Source organism: Arabidopsis thaliana, chromosome 5, assembly GCF_000001735.4.
Source record: "Arabidopsis thaliana chromosome 5, partial sequence".
NCBI lineage: Eukaryota > Viridiplantae > Streptophyta > Magnoliopsida > Brassicales > Brassicaceae > Arabidopsis > Arabidopsis thaliana.
In genome coordinates, this window is record NC_003076.8 from 16635870 (window position 1) to 16658823 (window position 22954).

A 22954-nucleotide genomic window follows, 5' to 3' on the forward strand; every position below is an offset into this window, starting at 1 on the left:
TTAATACTGTACCAACAATCCCATAAATGGGCCCAATGCTGGATCCTATCCGCCGACATCTAACGTTCCACTAACGGAGACGTTATCGGGAATATTCACATTAATTAACGACCGTTAGTTCCACGCCAAATATGTTACATCTGCTACAAAATAAATAGTTTGATTTTCCACCGTGGACGGTTACCTACTCGAGGCCCAGACCCGAATCAAACGGACTGGATTAAATGTTTTAAATCAAGGGGTGGGATTAAATCTGAAGCACACGCTTTTATTCGTCACAGTCTCCTCCCACACTCTTCAATCAGTAAAGAGTTTTAGGTTTTTTTTTCTTCTTCTCGGAGGTTTGTAGAATCAACAAAAATGGTGGAAGACCACAAGCACGAGGAATCGATCTTGGAGAAGATTGTTGAGAAGATCCATGGCCACGGTGACTCGTCTTCTCTGTCCGATTCCGACGACGATAAGAAATCTACATCGTCTTCGTCGTCGTCCTTCAAGTCAAAGATTTACCGACTTTTCGGAAGGGAGAAACCTGTTCACAAGGTTCTCGGTGGTGGAAAACGTATGGATCTATCTCTATTTCTTCACTTTGAACTCTGATTTTACTCGATTTTGTATCTTACATAGTGATTTTGCTCGATCTAGTGAATGTTGCTCTAATTTGAAGCTAAAATTGAGTGTATTTGAGTGCTTAATTGTCTGCTTTGCTCGAAAGTACGCTTAAATCTTGTGAAATACTCAGAAACTATGTTGAATCTGGATTCATTGTTTGCATGTAGCTGCTGATATATTCCTTTGGAGGAACAAGAAGGTATCTGGTGGAGTCTTGGGTGCTGTAACTGCGTCTTGGGTCTTATTCGAGTTATTCGAATACCATCTCCTCGCTTTTCTCTGTCACTTTGCGATTTTTGCTCTTGCAGCATTGTTCTTGTGGTCTAATGCTTGTACATTCATCCACAAGTATGTTCTTACAACATCCCTTATATGTTAAGTGTTAAGTATGAGATAACTGCCTGATCAACTGAGTTCTTATCCTCAGGTCAACTCCTCACATCCCGGAAGTTCACATCCCTGAAGATCCTATTCTTCAACTTGTTTCTGGATTAAGGATTGAAATCAATCGTGGTTTGACCCTTCTTAGGAACATTGCATCAGGAAAAGATGTCAAGAAATTTATCCTGGTATTGTTCATGTTATCTACCTCGATGCAAAGCGGTTTTCTTATGTTCCTCATAAATGCTAATACTTGCTTGCACATGTTTTAGGTAATTGCTGGCTTGTGGGTTTTGTCCATTATTGGCAGCTGCTACAACTTCTTGACATTGTTCTACACTGGTAACGATTCATTTACATCTTACTGCATTTAATCTGATAGGAATCATACTTGCATATCTTGATAACCAGCTTTTCTTTCTTGCTTCCAGCTACTGTCCTTCTCTTCACCATTCCTGTACTCTACGAGAAGTATGAGGACAAAGTAGATGCCTATGGGGAGAAGGCGATGAGGGAGATCAAAAAGCAATATGCAGTACTTGATGAGAAGGTATTGCGTAAGGTCATAAGCAAGATTCCAAGAGGAGCTCTGAACAAGAAGAAGGATTAAGGAATGTGAGTTACTCTCTCATTGGAATCGTAGTAATGGTTCAAGACATGTTTTGTTAGAAGCTGTTGGTTGATAAACCCTTTGATCTCTTGTTATTATTATGTTCATTATAAATTTGGGGGTTTTAACTAAAAATATTTAGATTATGAGAGAACACGGATGGATGATAATTATTGTTGTTAGTTATTTGTCTTAGTTAATTTCTCATCCTTTTAACAGCTCTCCATGATGGTATTCGTCATGTCAATTTTGCATCATGTCTGAGGATTGGTCCATACACATAAACTCAAATTGTTTCGTGGGTTTTTCGCTCTTCACTGCTACTGCGATCTAACTTTAGTTCATAAGAATCTTTCTTGTTTTTATTTGACTAATAATATTCTTCCCATTCCATCTCTTTCATCATCTCAACATCTTGTTCATAGGAAAAGCTAAAATGATTGGTATATGAACTAGGTTAAACGCAATTTGATAATTTTCCAAAAAAATTTGTTCATAATTCTTTTGCCAAAATTGCGATTTCACGATTTCTCGACAAAAATAATCACACAAAAAGTGGATTCCACAATACCAAACGCTTTCGGTATGATAACCATCAAATCTGGATAATTACTTAAAGTAAGCAACATACGTAAGGTAGACAACTAGGTGTTAATCACTATATATAGTTTGTAGTAGAAAACAATATCAAAAGTCAGGATGGCCGAGTGGTCTAAGGCGCCAGACTCAAGTTCTGGTCCTCGTAAGAGGGCGTGGGTTCAAACCCCACTTCTGACATTTCTGTTTTTAGTTTTATGTTCAATGACTGGATTTTTAAATTTATTATTTTTCCGATTAAAGTAGATAACTTTTTTTACAACAACCATTATTTTTTTTTTTGTCATCATTTAACCATTTACTTTCAAAAGCAAAAAAACTTAAAGATGAACAGTGACGACAAAAAAGAAAGAAAAGATGAAACAGTGAAAGCCAAGTACAGTCATTTTGATTAAACCGTATTCATTAACCAACTTTTCACTAACTATGGTAAACCAACCCCTGACCCGAACCGAACCGTTCTTGTTTTTAACCAATGATTCATTCAATCAGAGTCTTTATCCGTAGAAGTCAATACCTCCGTCTCAGCCGCACCCAAATCCGGAGCTATTCCGGTGCCGTTGTACTGCTGAATCACCAAAACCGATGCTTTTGTCGAAGATTCCGGCGAAATCAACAAGCTTCCTACAGGTCCAAGCTCCGGACATTCACTATTCTCCCTAATCGCCAATGCAATTTCTCCACCTGGCATTCTACCAACCAAAAACAAATTGCTCCGCCGCACTTCCTCAATCGCCGATCTAACATCCACGGCGGCGTTTTCAATCTGTTTCTCCACGAACTTAACCGATTCGTCCACCGAAGATATCTTCCTTATCTCAGACATAATCTCCTCATCCGATTTCAGATTCTTCACACTCTGATTCTCGTTGTTATTGTTACTCACTTCAACATTAACAATCTCTCCGACTCTCTCCGGCGATACCACAAATCGGAAAACAGTCAAAACAATTCCGGGATGCTCCGCCATACGTAATCCATAAGCCAACGCTTCACGATCATCAGGACCACCGAAGAACAGAACAACAACAGAGTAAGAAACATCTTGAGCTGAGACTTGACTTGAACCTCCGAGTCCACGGTCAACGAATATACCAACCGAACAAGGAGCTTGAAGCAAAACTCTCCGGTTAACCCAACGGTAATCGCCACGTGTAGTCTCTAACGAACCATCAAGCTGTTGATGCTTGTGAAACGGAAGAATCACAATGGCTGCTTTTTTTCTTACAGCTGTTGTGCAGATATCTTCATGAATATCAGACATTGAAGAGATTGCTGTCATTGGTCGGACATTGACTCTGCTTAGCTGTTGAAAAGCTTGGAAAGCAACTACTACTTGATCAGCGTCTGCGTTTACTCCTCTTCTGTTCCAAAACGGCATTCCGTTTTTCCGAACTTTATGAACCATTAGAATAGCTGATGATCTCTCTGATAGTTCCCGTAAGTGGAGAGCGTAAACGCAGAGCCCTTCGCCTTTTTCGATACCTCTTGATGCTTCTAGGAGGTTTATCATTGAAGGAATGCTTCCTGCTCCGTGGAAACATGTGAGGATTCGAAGCTGTGTGTTTGTGTTCTCTCGTTCTACTGCCCTGTGTTTGTATTCTCCTTCTTTCTTCGCTCTTCTCGCTGGTTTGTAGACTGCCATTACGACTGGTGTGGTGATGAAGGTTGTGAAGAGAGCCATTAGAACCATTATGGCAAATGTCTGATCATTAAGAACCTGAGGACACAACAAAAGAAAGATTTAAGTTATAAACTTTCATGACGCAAATTGTTAAGGATTTGAAAAAGTTATACCTTTCGATCTTTTCCGATGTTGAGGACGATGAGTTCGACCAATCCTTTAGTGTTCATGAGGAATCCTAATGTTATTGCTTCTCGCATAGGTATCTTGAAGGCGAGGGAAACACCGAGAGTGCCCAATATCTTACCGAAACAAGCTGTGGCGGTGACTAAAACCAGAAGACCCCAAGACTGAGCTCCTTGGATCGTTGCCACATTAGTTTTCAGACCACTTGCCACAAAGTAAAGCGGCAGGAAGAGACCGGATACAAGATCTTCCACCTTCTCAACTAGTGCACCAGCAAAAGGTCCTTCCTTTGGAATCAAAACACCCACCACAAAGGCACCAAACATGGAGTGGATTCCAATGGCATCAGTTATGAATCCACAAACAAGAACTACAGCCAAAGTGGCACAGATGTAGGTTTCCTCGATAGGTTCTCCCTCGTGGCACCTCCGGGAAATCCATCTAAAGATTGGTGGAATGATGAAAGACGCACCGATAACAAAAGCACACCCGGAAAGGAAAACCCAGAGAGAGACAAGGGGAGAGGTATTGGATCCCGAGAGAGCAATGGCTAGAGCAAGTAGAATCCAAGCTGCCACATCGTTAACGGCAGCTGCCGACATAGCAAGTCGTCCTATCTCAGTAGTTAGAAGCTTTAGCTCCGCTAAGATACGGGCCAACACAGGGAATGCAGTGATAGAGAGTGCCACACCCATGAAGACGAGAAACGCGGTACTATTCACTCCTTTGGAGATTGTTGCTTTTAAAACGAATGAAGAACCAATGCCAAGAGCAAACGGGAGGGTTATTCCAGCCAAGGCAATTCCCAAAGCCTTTTTCCCGGTGCGACGAAGGGCTTTGGTATCAATCTCTAGACCAGCAAGGAAAAGGAAGAAGAGAAGGCCGAGATTAGCCAGAGTTTCAAGAACAGTCAAGCTTTTCTTCGGGAACACAGCGTCTAGAAAAGCCTTGGAACGACCAAGAAGAGAAGGTCCAAGCATAATCCCACCCTGCAAATCAACAGACTAAATCATTCACCAAAAAAACAGTACTGATCAAGAGTCAAGAAATTGACAAAAGAAAAAAAACTTACAATAACTTCAGCAATAACACGAGGCTGTCTCAAAGGTCTTAAAAGGTAAGCAAGAACACGAGTGAGAACTATAACAATAACTATCTGCAGAATCGCAAGAGGTAACGCAAAGTCTATAGGGTTATCTCCTTGGAAAACTCCATTAGAGGTTGCTTTCATCGGAGCAGGACAAGCTTTTGTAGAATTTGTAGCCATCCTTGCAGACTAAACCTTGTTCCCACGTCCCAGAAGAGTAGAGAAACTTCTTCAAAACCCCTATTAAAAAAAACAATCAAGCTTCGATCTTTATGTTGATAAACAAAAAAAGCTTCGATCTTTAGAATTCTTATATTCTTAGAATCCAATTAAGAATCATAATCCAAATCAAAATAGTACTCCAAGTTTATATAAATTCTTAGATTCTCAAAAGATTATTTTTTAACAGAGAAGATTCCACTATAACACATACATGCATATAGAGAGTTGCACCAAGATACGATCCCAATTACACAAGAATAAATATATACAAAAAAACTACAATTCTCGAGAAAAACCTTAAATTGTCTGGTCAAAAACCATAATTATACCCTAGAAATCAAGGCATTGTGAAGAGATTAAACGAAACAACAAGAGAGTACCTGAAGAATTCGCAAGTGATTCTGATCTCACTAGATCACGAAGTCGGACATTGAAATAGTTATAGGCCCAGAATTAGCCGACATGTAAAGAAGAACGACGAGAGAGGATGATTCGTAGAAATTGCAGGCGAAGGAGAAGAAGAAGACAAAAACAAAGAATAGTGTGCGAGAGAGAGAGAGAAGTTGGATCGATATTGACTAGAAGATTACGACTTAAATAGAGAAAGATGGAGCAGTACATCTATCAGTCGTCATTTTTTTCAGGTCTCTCTCTTTTTCTCTCTGTTGGATACTTAATGCTTAGTCACGACTTTATAAGTTTTATCTCATTAGCTTTGTAATCATGATCTTTTTGTGTATTTTTGTTAATGAATTTTGCTTAGTTGTTAATTTTTTTGTAGTTGGTTTTTTTATAGCATAACTTAGCTGAAAAGGATACACCGAAAAGGAAAAGAGGAATCTGATAAAGTCAACTTTTGTTTTTCACTCAATATTTTATTTTAGGGTGTGTTGGCAAAATAGTCACTTTTTCAAACTTAATTAAGAAAGTAGTCACTTTACTATTTATAATTTGCAAAATAGTCACTTTTCACAGTTTGATTCGTACACTTGGATTGTACATCACTTTTAGTATACAAATGTAAAGTGTACGCTGTGTATTTTTATATATATTTGTACACTAAAAGTGATGTACAATCTAAGTGTACGAATCAAACAGTGAAAAGTAACTATTTTGCAAATTATGAATAATAAAGTGACTACTTTTCTAATTAAGTTTAAAAAAGTGACTAGTTTGCAAATTAACTCTTTATTTTAATGTATTACTATAATATAAAAAATTATCTATTGATTTTTTTTTTCTTTTTCTCATCAATATAAAACTTCGAAAAATAAGTTATTGTTATTTATAAAGGATAAAACTAAATCTTCGAATAGAATGGAAGATCTAATAAAAATACAGATTTTCTTATATGAAATTTGTTACTACCAAAACGGTCGTTTTTAATTTACAAAATATAGAGTATACTATGCGCATATAATTAATATTATTTGGTTTCCACATAAATATTAATTTAGATATAATATTTTTAGTGCATGCGTATTTTGTTGACTATTGTAAAATATCTCTACTGGTGAAAAACACACTCAAATCTCTAATTAATATTATACTAGTATTTTAAATATGGTTTAGTTCTATAACTAAAATTTTAAATTATACAAGAAAATTGAACCAGTTATATATGTAAAGATGTGATATATAAAAACTTCTCAAAAATTAAAAAATTCTCTTCTCACTCTCTTTTCTTTATTTTTTATTAGTGAAACTTTCAAGTGGAAATGCTCTAACGTTTTTTTGGAGACTAGTAACATTAACATTATGATTTTCGTTATTACATTATAGATTTTCTATAATTTCCAATGGAAAGAACTATAATAAGGTAAAAAGATTACAACCATGCACACATGTCTTCCAAATAATCAGGATAACAGTTTTACATGTTTCGTTTATGACATAGTCCATTGTGAATGTTACGAAGATTACAACTTAAATACAGAAATAGAGATAGATGCAACTGTGTTTAAACATCTCTCAATATTCGTCCATTTTCGCCGTCTCTCTTTCGGAATCTTAATGCTTAGTCAATCCTTTATAAGTTTCTAATTATTTTTGCATTTTTGTTTAAGGATTTTGCTACTTGTTCCATTTTTTTTTAAAAATATTGTTTTAAGGAATCTGATAAAGTCATCTTTTGTTTTTTCACTCATTTAATAATTCTTATGGATCCTTTATAATATTTACTAATGAAGTTTTCTTTGTCATCAATCAATAAAACTACAAAAGAAATTAAGTTATTGATAAACCATAAAAGAGTTTTGCTGACTCAGAAGCAAATACTAACGATGTTTATTTTTTGAAATTTAAGAAATGGTTATATTGCTTCTATAGAACGAGCAGAAAACTGTACTTCTTTGCATGTGTTGGGGATAGTTTTCACTTTCAAGTGTTTGTAAAGAAATAGATGAAATTTTTTGAGTGTTTCGTACAAACCAAAAATTAGTCTTGAATATACTAAACGTCTTTTTCACTACAACAAGGTTTACTTTTCATGCTCACATGTTCATGAATATATATCTAGATTCGGATCCCTCTTGCTCTTATAAAACATATACGGTTGGCATTTATGTAAACTTACTAGTATTAAGGAAACGAAACACATATATCCCACTTGAGTATTTTTTTTATATATAGATAATTTTTGCCGCTTACAATTTTGGAGAGTTATAAAAAATATACTTAACTGTTGTTAAGATATCAATGACTTTTTTTTTTCTGAAAAAAACACATTCATAGATTTTTTAATCTTCGTATTCTTATAGTAGGGATTTTAAATATCTAAACGTTTTATTACTGAAAACATATTTTTATGTAAAGTAAGATTTGATTGAAGAGAATGCATTTTGGTTTTAAAATGCGTTGTTTGGGTTTAAATGATTGAGAAGACAGTTTATTGCCGAAGTCTCTCCGATCTACAACGGTTCACACTAAGTGGAGGGGCTTCTTCGGCGATGGTTTGCCACCCACGGCCACCACCATTCTTAAATGCTCCGTTTTCTATTAGAATCATCGTGTGAGAATTGAGAAGAATTTGAAAGAAATGGTTTTATTGCTTCTATAGAACAAGCAGACAGCTGAAAATTATACAATGCATGTAATTAATGAGCAGATGATAATACCATAAGACGACAATTTTTGTTTTTGTGTGTGTAAATTATATGTGATTTATGTTTATATATACATGTTATACTGTTTGGATTATGGCTTTGATTCATATATCGTATCATCCATAAGTCATGTTCGAAGCTATTATATTGTTATTTTTTTGAAGCCGTTAGATGTCATTATAATTGTATTATTCAAATATAATCTTAATGTCAATCAACCAATGCAAAATCTATGAACAAGTGATGTTACATATATTTAAATATAAAAGTATAACAATTCCATGATAATTAATTAATGGTTGTGAAGTGTATGACTATGTTTGCGCTGGAGAATATTGTGCGACGGTCATGGATTGATCATTATAGGATGAATCTACACTTTACACACGCAATGTGAATTGAATCTTCGAATATTCTGGTTGAAAGATTATTTTTCATGATATCATGGTAGATAATTCTTCCGATAAAATGCAGAACATTGAAGTTAAGCCAAAGTCAGAGTAAAGTTTAATCTAAATTATATGGAAAATTGTATGAAGTATCTTCTCTTTTTTTATTGAACGACTTTGTATGAAAGATCTATGGATCTAATAATTTATGAATGGGGGGCTTTGTCTCCGACTCTCCAACCAATTAATACACTGAACTTGGGATATTCTAATAGGCATTTAATAATATAACTAAGAACATTTGTATTCTTATAATATTGAAGTTTTGGATGATAATGCAAAAAGTCTTGTGATTAACACATCTCACTATTATAGTGGTTTAGTAAAATTGATGTATGGTATTGTTTAAGCACTAAGGTTATGCAACAGTTCGTAAACAATTAAGCAATACTACTTCTTCTTGACACAATTAATTATGCAACATTAAGGTTCGTTATTCTCATTAATGAACCTGGACTGATTACAGACTTTGCTAATAATGTAAAGCTAATTACTGGTTAACTCCGGTTTACACAATACCATATATCAATTTTACTAAACTACTCTTATACTCACTGCTCAGTCTTTCATGACTTATTTTTGCACTATTCTCTTCCTCTTGTATATGTCCCACTTCTCTTACAATACTTTCTTTCATTCGACTACTTATCTTCTTTCGTAGAGTTAACGTCGGTAGCCTGCCTATACCAACTTTTGTTAATGAAATTCATTTTCTCGACCTTTTTCGTCCCTTCTATATGTATGTGCTACACAAGCTTTGTCAAAAGACATTTTTCATTCAACTAAATTCTGTGAAATTATGACACTTTTTCACTAATTAATTACTCATAAACTACAATTTCTAAACTAGAATATCATATTAACTCATCCAAAATTACCCCAAAACAAAAATAAAAAACTCTTGTTTTTTTTGTTTGGGTTAATTTTGGACCAATTAAGTAGATAATACCGATTTCTCAATTCAATATTCCTAATTACTTTCCAAGTGTTAGAAATAATATTGAATGGCAATGCCTACTATTATGTGGCCGACACTACAAAGATTAAGAATGGGCTCTCTAAGCCCATTAGTTGGGTAATAAAGCCTGTAATGGGTTTTTGGTTCGTTACTTAGATCTAACCCTCTAATTTATTTAGTGTCTTTGACACATTAAAAAGAAACAACACCTCTTCGCTTTGGAACTTGAATGGATGAGGCTTATTGACAAATACAAAGAACGAGGAAAATGCCACACCACAATACAAACACACAAAGCCAAAAAGTACCAAGTTACGGTACTGTCGGAATATTACAGCATCCCAAAATCCCAGATTTCCACGTGTTAAAACAATAGTACTTTTTTATCAATCTCATGCTGGTGACATAATTAATAGTGATAGTGATGTGACTCAAACAAACTGATTGTAGCCATTGAAGAAGAAAAAATCCTTTAGACGGAAACAAAAAAGAAACCCCACATGAAAAGTAGCCAACGTTCAAATTACAGGTGAAACAAATTCACCAGAAAATCTGAGAAATTGTTAAGATTTCTGTATTGAATTAAAGAGAAAAAAGGTGGAAACTTTATTGCTTTTTGGCCATAAAAAGATGGAAAGTAAAGTAAGAGGAGAAGAAGAGAGACAAAAAGTGGAAAGATTGGTGGAAAAGTTAAAGGTTCATAATAATAATAATAATCGATCTTCAACTCCGGCGCACATTAGCTTCGTTCCTAACTCAATCGTTGTGTCCTCTAGAAAGCTCGCTGCTGCTTTCTGGGAGTTTCATCAGTACCACTACAAAGACGAAGAAGATTGCTCTTACTCTTACCTCTCCTCTGCTTCTGCTAAAATGCACCGCGGCCCAAATGGTTTCGCCGGAGCTAGTAGCCGCCGTCAACGTCACGGAAAGGCGGTTGCGGTTAAGGAGAATGGTCTTGACCTTTCTCAATTCCTTCGAGATCCTTCTCCTGATCATCAGGTCTTTCTCTAAGATCTTACCTTTTTTGGACTTTTGCAACTGTTGATCGGTTTGTCCTAGATTCAGCTGAATCAATCGGTTTAGTATTATGGGTAGTGTTAAAGTTTGGATTTTGAAACGTGGGTCGTAATGATTTACTGTGAATTCTGATGATTTTTGGTGTTATGGCCCTTGTGGGTTTAGTCTAGGGTTACTCTGTTCTTGGCATTTTAGTTCTGCAACTGCAAGTGATTTGTATTGGATTCACAATGTAAAAGTTGCGATTTTTAAGTTTCATATCAGCTCAGTATAGTATACGCTAGTTAGGTTAGTGAGGAGAGTGATTCTATATGAAAAACTATAGTTTTATCTGAATCTTAAGACAATGCGATTGATGGTGGTGTTCTCAGTCAGAGTTTAAGGTTCTTTTATGATCAATTGAGTAGGTGTGGACCACCGTGTGGTTTTGGATATGGATCTCTCAGTTCTTGACTATCTGATATGGTCCTACTTTCTCAGCCAGATAGTGCGGGAAGTCTAAGGAGACAGATTGGTCAAATGTTGATAAAGCATCATCAATCAATCGATAGAAACAATCACGCTCTTCAGCCTGTATCTCCTGCTAGTTACGGAAGCTCTCTCGAGGTTTAAACAATTGAGTATTTGATTGTGTTTTGGAGATTTGTTTGTTTTTTTACATATGGATGATTACGGTTTTGCAGGTTACGACATACAACAAAGCAGTAACTCCAAGTAGTTCATTGGAGTTCCGAGGAAGACCGTCTAGAGAACCTCACTACAATCTCAAGACATCAACCGAACTTCTTAAAGTACTGAACCGTATTTGGAGCCTTGAGGAGCAGCATGTCTCCAATATCTCCTTGATAAAAGCTTTGAAAACCGAGGTGGCTCATTCACGCGTTCGAATCAAGGAGCTTCTTAGGTACCAGCAAGCCGATAGACACGAGCTAGACAGTGTGGTGAAGCAACTCGCTGAAGAAAAGTTGTTGAGCAAGAATAAGGAAGTTGAGCGGATGAGCTCTGCTGTTCAGTCCGTGAGGAAAGCGTTAGAAGATGAGCGGAAACTTAGAAAACGTTCTGAGAGTTTGCATAGGAAAATGGCAAGAGAGCTCTCGGAAGTGAAGTCTTCGTTGTCTAACTGTGTCAAGGAGCTTGAGAGAGGGTCTAAATCAAATAAGATGATGGAGCTACTCTGCGATGAGTTTGCCAAAGGGATCAAGAGTTACGAAGAGGAGATTCACGGTTTAAAGAAGAAGAATCTTGATAAGGATTGGGCGGGTCGAGGTGGAGGAGATCAGTTGGTTCTTCATATTGCGGAATCTTGGCTTGACGAAAGGATGCAGATGAGATTAGAAGGTGGAGATACATTGAATGGTAAGAACAGATCAGTGCTGGATAAGCTGGAGGTTGAGATCGAGACATTTCTTCAGGAGAAGCGGAATGAAATACCGAGAAACCGCCGGAATTCACTTGAATCTGTTCCGTTTAACACCTTGAGTGCACCACCGCGGGATGTAGACTGTGAAGAAGACTCTGGAGGAAGCGATTCTAATTGCTTTGAGCTCAAGAAACCTGCAGAGTCTTATGGAGACGAAACTAAGAAACCAAACCAACATAACAAAGACGGTTCGATTGATGAAAAGCCGAAAAGCCCGTCGAGTTTCCAAGTGAACTTTGAGGATCAAATGGCGTGGGCGTTATCGAGTAACGGAAAGAAGAAAACCACCCGAGCTATTGAAGACGAAGAAGAAGAAGAAGATGTAAAGCCTGAGAACAGCAACAACAATAAGAAACCAGAAAATGAGTGTGCTACTACGAACAAGAACGATGTAATGGGGGAAATGATACGAACACACAGAAGGTTATTGTCCGAAACTCGTGAAATCGATGAAGCGTCTTGCAATTTCCCATCTTCTCGAAGACAAGCAAGTCCAGTTCGACAATGGATTTCAAGAACCGTCGCACCTGATCTTCTAGGCCCGTCGGAGATTGCGATAGCTCATGGAGTAAAGGATAATACTTTGAAAACTAAGCTAGCAAACAGTTCAAAGTCGCGTCTTCGGTTATTCAAAGGCTAATCTATCCAGAGTGGTTCGGTCGAAAACGGACAAAAACGAGAGTTCTTGTTGGATACACACAGATCCCTGAGTTTCATTCATATTCACGTTCTTTGTAAATCAAACACATCTATATATTTGTATAATCGATTGCAAATTTTTGGATCATTTTGTAAACATAGTAAGCCAAGGTGAAGTCTGTTATTTTTTTTTCTGTTGGTCTGTTGGAGAGCGCAATATTTTAAACTGCGACGTTTGAATTGAGGCCCTATAGTTAATGTGTTTACTATCTCTCATTCGATAAAATTACTATCTCGATAAATCGATAATGTACATGTTACCGGAGGAAAGAAAAAGAAGTTGGGTAAAAATCTTATAATTAGGGTTTTCTGCTTTCCTCGGTTAACCATTCGGTTTGAGTGAACCGAACCGAACCGAGAACCGGTTACAATTATGTTGCCGATCGGTTTCACCTCAATAACCAAACCCGAACCGAAACCCAAACATTTCGGTTCAGCTCGGTTTTGATTATTTTGGTTCGGTTTTATGTTCCATGCCTACTTTATAATATATACACATAAGTTTATCAATTTAGAAAATGGCCATTTTTCAAAAAAAAAGTATCAAAGAGCGAAAAATTCTAAAAATTTCTCTATTTTTTTAAATCTATGATAGATATTTCGAAAGAAAACAATGTTATTTCGAACTTTATTTCATTTAAAATCATTTATGTTCGTCAACTTTATTTACAAATAAATAGTTTGAGCTCTATTTCGCTTGATGTAAAAGTTCTCGTTGGAAAATAGTCAGCCAAAATATTTATTACAATCTAATTTGTATGAGATATTTTCAATTTTTTGTGAGATATTGTTAAAATAAAAATGGTTAGTGTTAAATTATTTCAATTTTTCTTAAATCAAATTATTGCTAATTTTTTCAGTCAATGCAAAATATTCCATAAGAAAGATTTATTATATTTAGGAAATAAATCTAATTAACCCCCTTATAAAAAAAAAATATTGCTTTCCTTATAATAATATATACCTCTCCTAATTTCTAAACATAATTACAAATATATTAGCTTCGTCTCCTATTTTTTTATTGTCCTTATCTTGCAAAAAAAAAACGATGACCTTCAAAAAACCATGAAATAATCTTGAGACGAGGTATCAGTGCTTTATTCGGAAAAGGTAAAAATCTCATATCACTGAACTCTTTCAATTTCTTAAGATTTGTGTTAGTGGGTTGCGGATAACGGTAGCCGGTAGGCACAGATCCGATATCCTAAAATTTGGAATACATAAATTAGGATCCATTAGATCCGTCAACATCTGCAAGTAATTATTTATATTACATGCGGATCCGACATCCGCAACACTACGATAATAATATTTAATATTTTGATTTTTTTAAAAATCACCTAGTTAAAGTTGAAATTTCTATAGTATAATTTAAACGTGTTTTTAACAAACTTTCAAAGTTGTTTTGGACCTCACTGAAAGTGTTGATATTTGTATCAGAAAATAATGTCGAAAATGAAGGATTTTGGTGGTGGTAGAGATATAATCAGTGATTTACCAGATGCACTGATAGGTCACATTTTATCATTCCTTCCAACTATAGAAGCTGTTGCCACTACTGTTCTTGCCAAAAGATGGAAGCCTTTGCTTTCGTTTGTGCACAGTCTTGACTTTGATGACTCTTTGTGTTTACATCCCGCAAAGACTAACGAAGAGAAGAGAACAAATGCTACAAGTTTTATGCGGTTCGTGGATGGGGTGTTGGCTTTGCAAGGGAATGCTCGAATAAACAAATTCCGCCTAAATGGTAAACATATTATCAATGAAAGATGGGTGCTGGATTGGATACAAAATGTGTTGAAACGTGATGTATCAGATATTCGTCTATACGTCTCTTCCTGTTCGGATGGTTTTGACTCGAGTTTTTATCATTTGCCTCCAGAGATTTTTGTGAGTCAAACACTAGTTACGCTAATAATAATGTTTGAAGGTGACATCAACATTAGTGTGGGAAGAGAAGTTTCTCTTCCGAAGCTCAAGACTCTCCATCTGTACCATTTCAAGATAAAATTGAGTACGTTTAACAAGCTTATTTCTGGTTGTCACGCACTCGAAGAATTGATGATGATTAATTGGAAATGGGATGAGTCTTCGGAACCTGAACCTTGCTTTGTGACCATATATCTCCCAAACCTCAAGATACTAGAGTATTGTCGTTTTGAAAGATATGATGAGGCTAACGATAAAGTCTCATTATTATTTCATAATCCAAAGGTGGTCTACCTAGAATTTTTTGATTCAATTGCGGATAGGTATCAACAAGTGAGTTTCGGTTCACTTGTTGAAGCTAGACTCGGAATTCGACTGACATATGATCAGGTCTATAACCATTTGGAAACCGAATATTATGTTTCATCCAAGGAAAAGAGTAATGTAACAAATCTTCTCACTGGAATATGCAATGTCAAGATCCTCTACTTGTCTGATGAAACTCTTGAGGTCAGTCCCAGCTGGATATTGATTAATTAATTAGTCTTGTTTATGTTATTAGACCAATGATTACATGCTTGACTTGATTTGTTTTTTTTGGTTTTTAGGTATTTGGCTGCTGCCGTGATACAATACCAGTATTCAGCAATCTCATTGAATTAACTATTCAGACTAAACCACATATAATATGGAAACCATTGCCAGCTATGCTCAACAATTGTCCAAATCTAATAACTCTTATCTTCGAAGTACTATACATACACAATCCTTTTCAATCAACCATACCACGTTTTTCAAAACACATAGATTATGAAACTGTTTCCTTTTATGTTTCAGGGAATGCATCACATATATTCAGATAGATGCGAGGACGAAGACGGGTGCTTATGTAGATATCCTACTAATTTTGTGGGGGGAGTGGTTGCTCGTCCTTGCCTATCATCAAGTCCGGTCAAGGTTCTAAAGATTTTGAACTTTGGTGAAATTTGCGATGTACATGAGGACGATGAGGACGACGACGACGATGATGATGATGAAGATGAGGAATTTGTTTATTGTTTAAGGGAGTAGATAGAGCATGTCGAATACTTCATAGAGAAAATGCCGAATCTTGAGCAAGTGATTTTGTGCTACTATACATCAAACGATGAAGATGTGATGAAAGTGTTCAAGAAACTTGAGAACCTTCCTAGAGTAGCTTCAACTAATTGCAAAATCCAACTAATCTCGGATAACCTCAGCTTATCATGCAATGTGTCCGACTAAATGGAGTCATTGTCATTAGAAGATCATCATTTTTCTCAGGCTACAAGGTTTGTGTAGTTTCTAAAATGATCTAAACTCAATCCTATGATTATCTTTTATGGCTCTTTTCTTTTCTTGTTTTGGTTTTAGATCATCTAAACTCTTGTTTTACTTCCCTTAATGACTTGTGTGTAATTAATGTTTTCTCCATTTTTTTCTTATAATCTCATCTTGTATTTGTCTCTCTTTTCGCTATATAATGTTGAATAAAATTAGCACTTGCTTACTGTTCTCTTCTTGAAATAGGATCACAGCTTTTGTTGATGATAATGAGTTAACGTTGCTATAAATTAAGCATTATGAGCATAAAATTTATTTGTACGTCAAAGGTTATAAACCATTCTCGAGCATTGTTTTTACCTAACACTGATCTAATCTTAGCTTTTGTATGCAATATATAAGATGCCACAAAGAAGCCTAATATATTAACACTAGGGAAGCCCATCTAAGCACATGTTATGAGGTTTTGTAGTAAGAGGTCTCATATATATATGATGTAAGTCATGTATGAATGTAACCAAGGTTGCTTCTTTGAGCAGCCACATTCAACCTTTAATGAAACATAATCGAAATCTATTTTTCCCTTAAAGAAAAGTCTCAAGCTTTCACCTTTCTCTGTTCTTTACATTCCAATAAAGCTCATCAATTAGCTATTTCAAATTTTATCTAAATAATCTCATTTGAGCAGAATCTATCTTATTTTGGATTAGTCAACACCATGCGCCACCTGGCTCAGGCTTGGCCCAGATGCCAAGGAACATAAGCAAGTGATAAAGGTCTCAAATTTTGAGGGCCTTTTCTAGTAAAAAACTATGTTAAACTTTCATATATGTTTAGGGTTTTTAAAAAATTGTGGCCATATATGAATAAAACAAAGATTTTGAGGTTAATTATTAGTTTTGAATTTCAATTTGTTGTTGTTTTACTTTTTTATTTGGAAATTTGAAAAGAAGAAAAAAAGTTGCAAATGCAATGATTAGTTAAATTTGAAATTTTAAATCGCTAGATCGTTAGCGACTTTTTCTTTAGCTACTTAGCTTTGTTAAACTATGAAAACAAACATCTTCATCCAACATGTTGGCTTTGATTTGTGTTAAACAATAATCACACAATTTCATATAATCTAATTTTAACATTTTATATTCACGAACACAAAACACTTGCTATCATACTTTTTGCTTTGGCTTGCTGTTAAAATATTGTCAAAGCAACATTTTTTTGTAGTTCTTTTCCATTGTTTTAGAATTTTTAAACCGTTATTTAAAGGTTAGTACTTAGTAGATTTTATTTTTATTACTAAGTATGTTTCTGGAATATATGAAAAGGACATGTCATTAAGTTTTTGCGTAGGACACTCGTAAATGTCGGACCAGACCCAAATCGGATTTGATAACCTTATTTCGACCCTCGACAATGAAGCGTCCATTATGCTCATTGAAGCTTCGTTTAACAATAGCTTTGCGATCAACATCCTTACCAACCGAGACTCATAAAAGTCCTTGTACACTATGTAGACAATCACATTAATGACATTGAGTGATACCTCATTAGGTGGCTCCACATCTTCACTACTTTCAAAAATTTTCAAGTCGGAGAGATCATGATATTTACCATTGCTCCTATGAGTTGTGGCAACTGCAACTTCCAAATATAGAAGAATCCAGTCATTGACTTGCAGCTTTGATTCCTCCACCACGTAAAATCGCTTTCTATTTTCGAAAATATCCTCCGAGGGACACTTAAGCAAATCACCTTTGACGTAGAAATAGCATTCAGTTATCAAAGCTCCATCCTAAGTGATTTTTCCTCGAGGTCTAGCAATAGGGAATTTCAAAATAAACTTGCCAAAACGTTCTTCATCAACTTTAGTTTGAAAATTCAAAAGTTTGCTGCGAGCTGGATCCATAGCAACCAAAGTTATGTAGTAATTACAAGCAGCATAATGCGTACTCATATTGTATTTCTTTACACGACTAAGCTGTAAATTCTTCCCATGATGATCAAACAAAAAAAAATGAATTGTGGTGCAATACAACAATTGACAAACAAAAAAGAGATCGAGAAGAAGAGTATTGACTTAGAATTACCTTCAACAAATTGTAACGATGAAGACCCATCCTAGCATAAAGGCGGACTAAGGTACAACAAGGTGACCACCTTTTATCACAGATGGATTTTTGAAGTTCAGGACCATCACTCGCTTCTGTAGTATCGAACCCCTAAGATATTCATTTAAGTTATCATTAATCTCTATCTGGTAACCGATTTAAAAACAAATCTCTTAATTATATAAGAAGCTAAGAAGATTACCTTGTATTTCTTCACTCATTTCGTAAAATTTTGACTTATGACGAAAATTATTATTCAAAGCCTCTTTGTTTCAATTGGCAGCGACATCGTCCTCTCCCTCATAAAGCTTGTGTATATGTGTCGTTCCGAAATAAGGAACCCTAGAAGTTTAAGAATTATGGTCAATTTTATTAGATTACGTCCCCAAATTCATCCCTTTGTGTTTTACCTTTTCGCTTTTGAGCCATAACAACATCGTCTGAACCAAGCGGCTCATGCTTTTGTTCCACACAATCAATTTAGGATTGTCCACTCTATTATCTAATCCAGTCCACTGATTTATGGGTTTTATTTGGGCCTTAACAACCCAAAAATTCTCTTTCCTTTTTTTCAAATAAACCAATAGCTATCTCATATCTGGTTTATATTGCAGAGAGTGCGACACGGTACCATTTAGAGGTGAGCCCGAAAGAAGCCCAATAATGTGTATTGGGCCAATCTTTTTTTTGTTTTTGTTTTTGTTTTTTGGGTCAAATGGCCAATCTTTTTTTTGTATTGTGTTTTATTTTACACTCGTTCGTCTTCGTCTAGAGAGAGATGGCGACGGCGTCGTTTAGGTGGATTCTGCAGCTTCACAGAGACGTACCAAAAGCTGCTCGATTCTATGCTCAAGGTCTCGACTTTTCCGTCAATGTCGTCACTTTACGCTGGGCTGAGCTCCATTCTGGTCCTATCAAGCTAGCTCTTATGCAATCTCCTAGGTTTTATCTCCTCTTTTGTTCCATTATTGCTCAAAGCACACAACCTGTTTGATCATTTGCCTCAATGAAAACTTTCTGAGTTTATTCCCTTAAAATAACTTCCGGATTTGGACTTTTGTGTTACACTGTTTATCGCTGAGAAGACCTCTCAAAGACTTTCTTTTTTCCGCAGCAATCATGTTGCTGAGAAGGGATACTCATCGCTTCTATCGTTCACAGTCACTGACATTAATACAACAGTGACTAAACTTATGGCTTTAGGAGCTGAATTAGATGGCACTATCAAGTATGAGATACATGGAAAGGTTACAATTTCTTATGAAGATGTTCAAGTTTCATTTCATACTTACTTGCTGAAATGGGATTTGAAGTATTTTTGCGGTTGTTTTTTTGTTTTACTAGGTTGCGGCTATGAAATGCCCTGATGGTTACATGTTAGGCCTTTATGAGGCTGCATGAGCAAATGAATAGAATTGAAGCCTGAAAGGAAGCCAATTATGCATAGAGTAGATTTGTTTAGAGATCATATCCATAATCTCTTTGAAGCTATTGTATACTTCTTAGAAACCTAAGCCACTATTATACTTTATATTGGTTCATGTTTAACTTGCTCTTCACATTGTTTCTCTAGTAAGCTTTTCTCAAGTCAATTTTTTTCCATTCATTATATATAATATCCTGAAAGTGACGGATTCATTTCTACACAATGCTTTGAAATTGACAAGATCTATTGAAGTGGACTTAATGGAGTTTTGTTTAGTGCTTTTGTAGTTGTTGAAGGGTTGACTAAATGTTGTTAGGTCAGCATTTTACAAAACTGCCCTCAAGTTTTGGAGCATTACTACTTTAGTCCATGCCTCCATATGGTTTATATTGATTTTTATGAAGTGGGTTGATTTTTCAAAGATCTTGTCAAGATTATGATAAATTGGGGACCATTATGTTTGTAGTTGGTTACAAACAAATACAACAAAAATTATGCACCGAATCCTAAATGTTGGACATTACCAATGCACTTTCATCTAGTGCTTAATTACTTAGAGATATTTTGCAATTTAAAATTCTTTTCCAAGTAAAATCTATTAACTTTCATTGATTAATCTTTGAAATTTCGACATGCAATGCAAGAATGGAATCGCCCCTTTCAAATATGACAAAATACTAGGTGGTCAAATCGTGTAACTTAGTATATTTATACATTTCCTCAAATACTTTCGGGACAGTAAAAATAGTTTTGGAGATAGTTAAATTTGATAGCACTCTAAAATACAAGTATTAAATGGTAGTCTTCACAAAGGTTATATATTTGTTGAAAATTGCGCACTGAATGCATGTTTGATCTCTGCGGGCCAAATAGATGTTAATGATTTGAAAAGTACGGTGAAGATACTGGTGTGGTTCCATCCGAAAATCACTTGATCGGTTAAAAACTAGCGTTTTATATGAAACTTGGTTGAATGTAAACAAAAATCTATATGAAAACAGAAGTTAGAAAACATATTCGAGTTTACACCATGTCGAAAAAGATCAATGCATGGCGTATAGTATATCAGGTTTTAAGCAGGATCTAGTGAAAAGCGAAGTAATTGCGAGATTTTGAAAAACGGAAAAGGTCAAGAGTGTCTATGTTCTACCAAGAAATGATCTCCTCAAGTGAAAGGGATAAAGAGTTTTTATGTGTAGTATCATGTAATCCAAATATACCAGTTCAAACAGTCGTCGACACTCTAGAGATTAACTATATTCTTTTCAATTTATAATCCTTATTCTTATGGAATAAATAACTAAGAGAGGAGGGCTGTGAAGTTTTCTTTTAACTTCATGCTTTTAATTATTTATTGATGCTTTAATGTCAATATCCTCCTAGACACAGTTATCGAGAAGTCTCTCCCGACCATGTTTTCTGGCGCCGGCGGAGGTAAAAATCGCCGGCGTCGGGACGTTGCTACTCTGCCATGTTTCCTCTATTCTCTTGTTACACTCTTTTTGTTTTCAATTCCTTTTTTCCTCTTGCAATCATATTTTAAACCCTTGCGAACCATATCTCTCACGACTTCCAACGGCGAATCAAACTCCAGCAACGGAAGCCAACGATGGGGTTCAGCGTTTGCTATCCCGTCTCACCCTCTGTTCGCACAATTTCTGCCAAAACCGCCAATTTCCAGCGATGCAAGCCAAACGACAGAATCCTCACTCATCGCTCAACTTTTCACTTCCCGATCTGGATCTATTTTGATCCTCCCAGAAGAACCCTCACACTGGACTTCGTTGATGGCAGGAGATCTCTCTCTTGGACCATTAGATGCGCCATGTCCGGTGGAGACGTTGACGGCGCACGACGATGGTACTTTCTGGATGGAGATCCCATGTTTCTTTGATCGTGTCTCATTGATAAAGGCTCCAGCGACTATTTTTGTCTCCGATCTCGCATATCCGGTGAAATCATGTCGGAATAGTGGTCAGCCACTCAACTCGAAGAAGCGGCAGTCATCAGGAGACAAAACCCTAGCTGCTGGTGTGGATCTGTAACGACAGGATCTCCTTTTCGAATTGGGCTGGATAGTTTCTGACCCACTAAGAAGTTTACTACGGCCCAAAACTAATGCATATGGGCTGACCCATTTACCAATTCGGCCCAGGTCTGATTTTCTTTCTTCCTTATCAAACACTAGATATTTGATGTCACGTTATGATTTTGAGACTGGCCATGGACTCCTTTCTCTCATCACGTTGACAACAATAGATAGTCTAGACAAGGAGCTCTTATTAACCCTGGTGGTAGATCTTAGTGTCCTTGAGAGTAGCTCATACAATTCCTATATGTCTAAGAATCTTATGATAGAATCATCCTCTTTGATAGAGAGAACTTTTGAATCATCCTCTTTTATAGAGAGAACTTTTGATTGGTCTCTGACCTTAAGTTTGCAAAACCATTTGGATACCTTAACCACCTTTGTAGAAGCCTCGTGTTTCGAGCCGGTGATATCCAAGGTTAAAGACTTTTTCTCAACGTCACTATGTCTTGTTTGGACCGTGACCATTCAACAATCTCCCGAAGTATTCGTGGAATTGTCTTCGACTCACCATTCTCTCGCTTGTGGCAAGTTACTATCTTGTTCTTGTCTCCGATGTATGGATCTACGGTCGATTTATCCTATCCTTTTCCTTTTCCATTCTCTTGTGAGAGAGCTAGTATTGTTATTTGATGTTTCCAACAATGAGGTTGATGTTTGTGTAAACTTTGTACTACCTATGGGTTGAGTTTGAATGAAAGTATGCTTTGCACACAAAAAAAAATAACTAAGAGAGGAAAGAAATATCACACACAGTTTATAAATACATATGTTATGGAAAACAGAAACTTAGTGACAATTATCTTAGAATAATTAAAGACTCAAAAATACCCAAAATGATTTGTTTAACTGTACACAACTATGCTATTAATAATTGCACATTCTCAGGTGTTCCTTTTCATCACACTTTATTGTCGTTTTTAACTTATAAGATATATATAGATTTTGTGATGTCACATCGTCTTGCACATACACATATATATATAATTATATATATATGAATGTAAAAAATGTGTATAATATAATGAGACCTGCATTCTTCACTTCATCGTCATTGTCTCTTTTTAGTGTGCCAATGGGATTATAGTCAAATGCCATAACCCACCAACAATATTCTTTGTCTCATCATGT

The 22954-nt window shown here is 35.9% G+C and overlaps 7 protein-coding genes, 1 long non-coding RNA gene and 2 other non-coding genes across 16 annotated transcripts; 8 read left to right on the forward strand and 2 right to left on the reverse strand.

Annotated features, from left to right (window-relative positions):
* Positions 1–159: 159 nt before the first annotated feature.
* Positions 160–2039, forward strand: BTI3 (VIRB2-interacting protein 3). Its single transcript, NM_123524.4, has 5 exons — positions 160–562; positions 780–960; positions 1040–1181; positions 1266–1335; positions 1425–2039. Exons 1-5 carry the CDS (start codon positions 361–363, stop codon positions 1601–1603), a joined length of 774 nt encoding a protein of 257 aa, NP_198975.1. The 5' UTR covers positions 160–360; the 3' UTR covers positions 1604–2039.
* Positions 2040–2296: 257 nt separating this feature from the next.
* On the forward strand, positions 2297–2380 carry AT5G41605. Its single transcript has one exon. It is a non-coding gene; the product is annotated as a tRNA-Leu (tRNA).
* A 52-nt stretch (positions 2381–2432) lies between these two features.
* CHX18 (cation/H+ exchanger 18) lies at positions 2433–6064 on the reverse strand. Of its 3 annotated transcripts, NM_123525.4 has the most exons (4): positions 5700–6064; positions 5083–5337; positions 3998–4999; positions 2477–3920 (listed from the first exon to the last, which is right to left on the reverse strand). In NM_123525.4, exons 2-4 carry the CDS (start codon positions 5275–5277, stop codon positions 2685–2687), a joined length of 2433 nt encoding a protein of 810 aa, NP_198976.3. In that variant the 5' UTR covers positions 5278–5337; positions 5700–6064; the 3' UTR covers positions 2477–2684. The 3 variants fall into 3 exon arrangements, with proteins under 3 accessions (NP_001318723.1, NP_198976.3, NP_001332436.1); NM_001344404.1 differs by having other exon boundaries at positions 2433–3920; positions 3998–5337; positions 5700–5963; NM_001344405.1 differs by lacking the exon at positions 5700–6064 and having other exon boundaries at positions 2501–3920; positions 5083–5434.
* Positions 2483–5438, forward strand: AT5G41612. 2 transcript variants are annotated; one of them, NR_143318.1, is made up of 2 exons: positions 2508–3341; positions 3431–4655. It is a non-coding gene; the product is annotated as an other RNA (long non-coding RNA). The 2 variants fall into 2 exon arrangements; NR_143317.1 differs by having other exon boundaries at positions 2483–5438.
* Positions 6065–10287: 4223 nt separating the features above from the next.
* Positions 10288–13157, forward strand: AT5G41620 (intracellular protein transporter USO1-like protein). 4 transcript variants are annotated; one of them, NM_001344407.1, is made up of 3 exons: positions 10288–10829; positions 11255–11453; positions 11531–13157. In NM_001344407.1, exons 2-3 carry the CDS (start codon positions 11310–11312, stop codon positions 12905–12907), a joined length of 1521 nt encoding a protein of 506 aa, NP_001330662.1. In that variant the 5' UTR covers positions 10288–10829; positions 11255–11309; the 3' UTR covers positions 12908–13157. The 4 variants fall into 4 exon arrangements, with proteins under 4 accessions (NP_001330662.1, NP_198977.3, NP_001330663.1 ...); NM_123526.5 differs by having other exon boundaries at positions 11328–11453; NM_001344406.1 differs by having other exon boundaries at positions 11328–13157.
* A 967-nt stretch (positions 13158–14124) lies between these two features.
* Positions 14125–14269, forward strand: MIR5644. The gene has a single exon (NR_142898.1). It is a non-coding gene; the product is annotated as a microRNA ath-MIR5644 precursor (primary transcript).
* A 143-nt stretch (positions 14270–14412) lies between these two features.
* Positions 14413–15966, forward strand: AT5G41630 (F-box/RNI-like superfamily protein; the record flags this gene model as incomplete). The annotated part of the gene is made up of 3 exons (NM_123527.1): positions 14413–15405; positions 15504–15644; positions 15733–15966. The coding sequence occupies 3 exons, from the start codon at positions 14413–14415 to the stop codon at positions 15964–15966; spliced, it is 1368 nt and encodes a 455-aa protein (NP_198978.1).
* Positions 15967–17467: 1501 nt separating this feature from the next.
* On the reverse strand, positions 17468–18766 carry AT5G41640 (hypothetical protein (DUF626); the record flags this gene model as incomplete). The annotated part of the gene is made up of 4 exons (NM_123528.1): positions 17468–17835; positions 18133–18178; positions 18288–18419; positions 18719–18766. The coding sequence occupies 4 exons, from the start codon at positions 18764–18766 to the stop codon at positions 17468–17470; spliced, it is 594 nt and encodes a 197-aa protein (NP_198979.1).
* Positions 18767–19043: 277 nt separating this feature from the next.
* On the forward strand, positions 19044–19991 carry AT5G41650 (Lactoylglutathione lyase / glyoxalase I family protein). Its single transcript, NM_123529.4, has 3 exons — positions 19044–19250; positions 19423–19555; positions 19653–19991. The coding sequence occupies exons 1-3, from the start codon at positions 19087–19089 to the stop codon at positions 19707–19709; spliced, it is 354 nt and encodes a 117-aa protein (NP_198980.1). The 5' UTR covers positions 19044–19086; the 3' UTR covers positions 19710–19991.
* Positions 19992–20838: 847 nt separating this feature from the next.
* AT5G41660 (uncharacterized protein) lies at positions 20839–22536 on the forward strand. Its single transcript, NM_123530.2, has 2 exons — positions 20839–21775; positions 21923–22536. Exons 1-2 carry the CDS (start codon positions 21147–21149, stop codon positions 22509–22511), a joined length of 1218 nt encoding a protein of 405 aa, NP_198981.2. The 5' UTR covers positions 20839–21146; the 3' UTR covers positions 22512–22536.
* Positions 22537–22954: the final 418 nt, after the last annotated feature.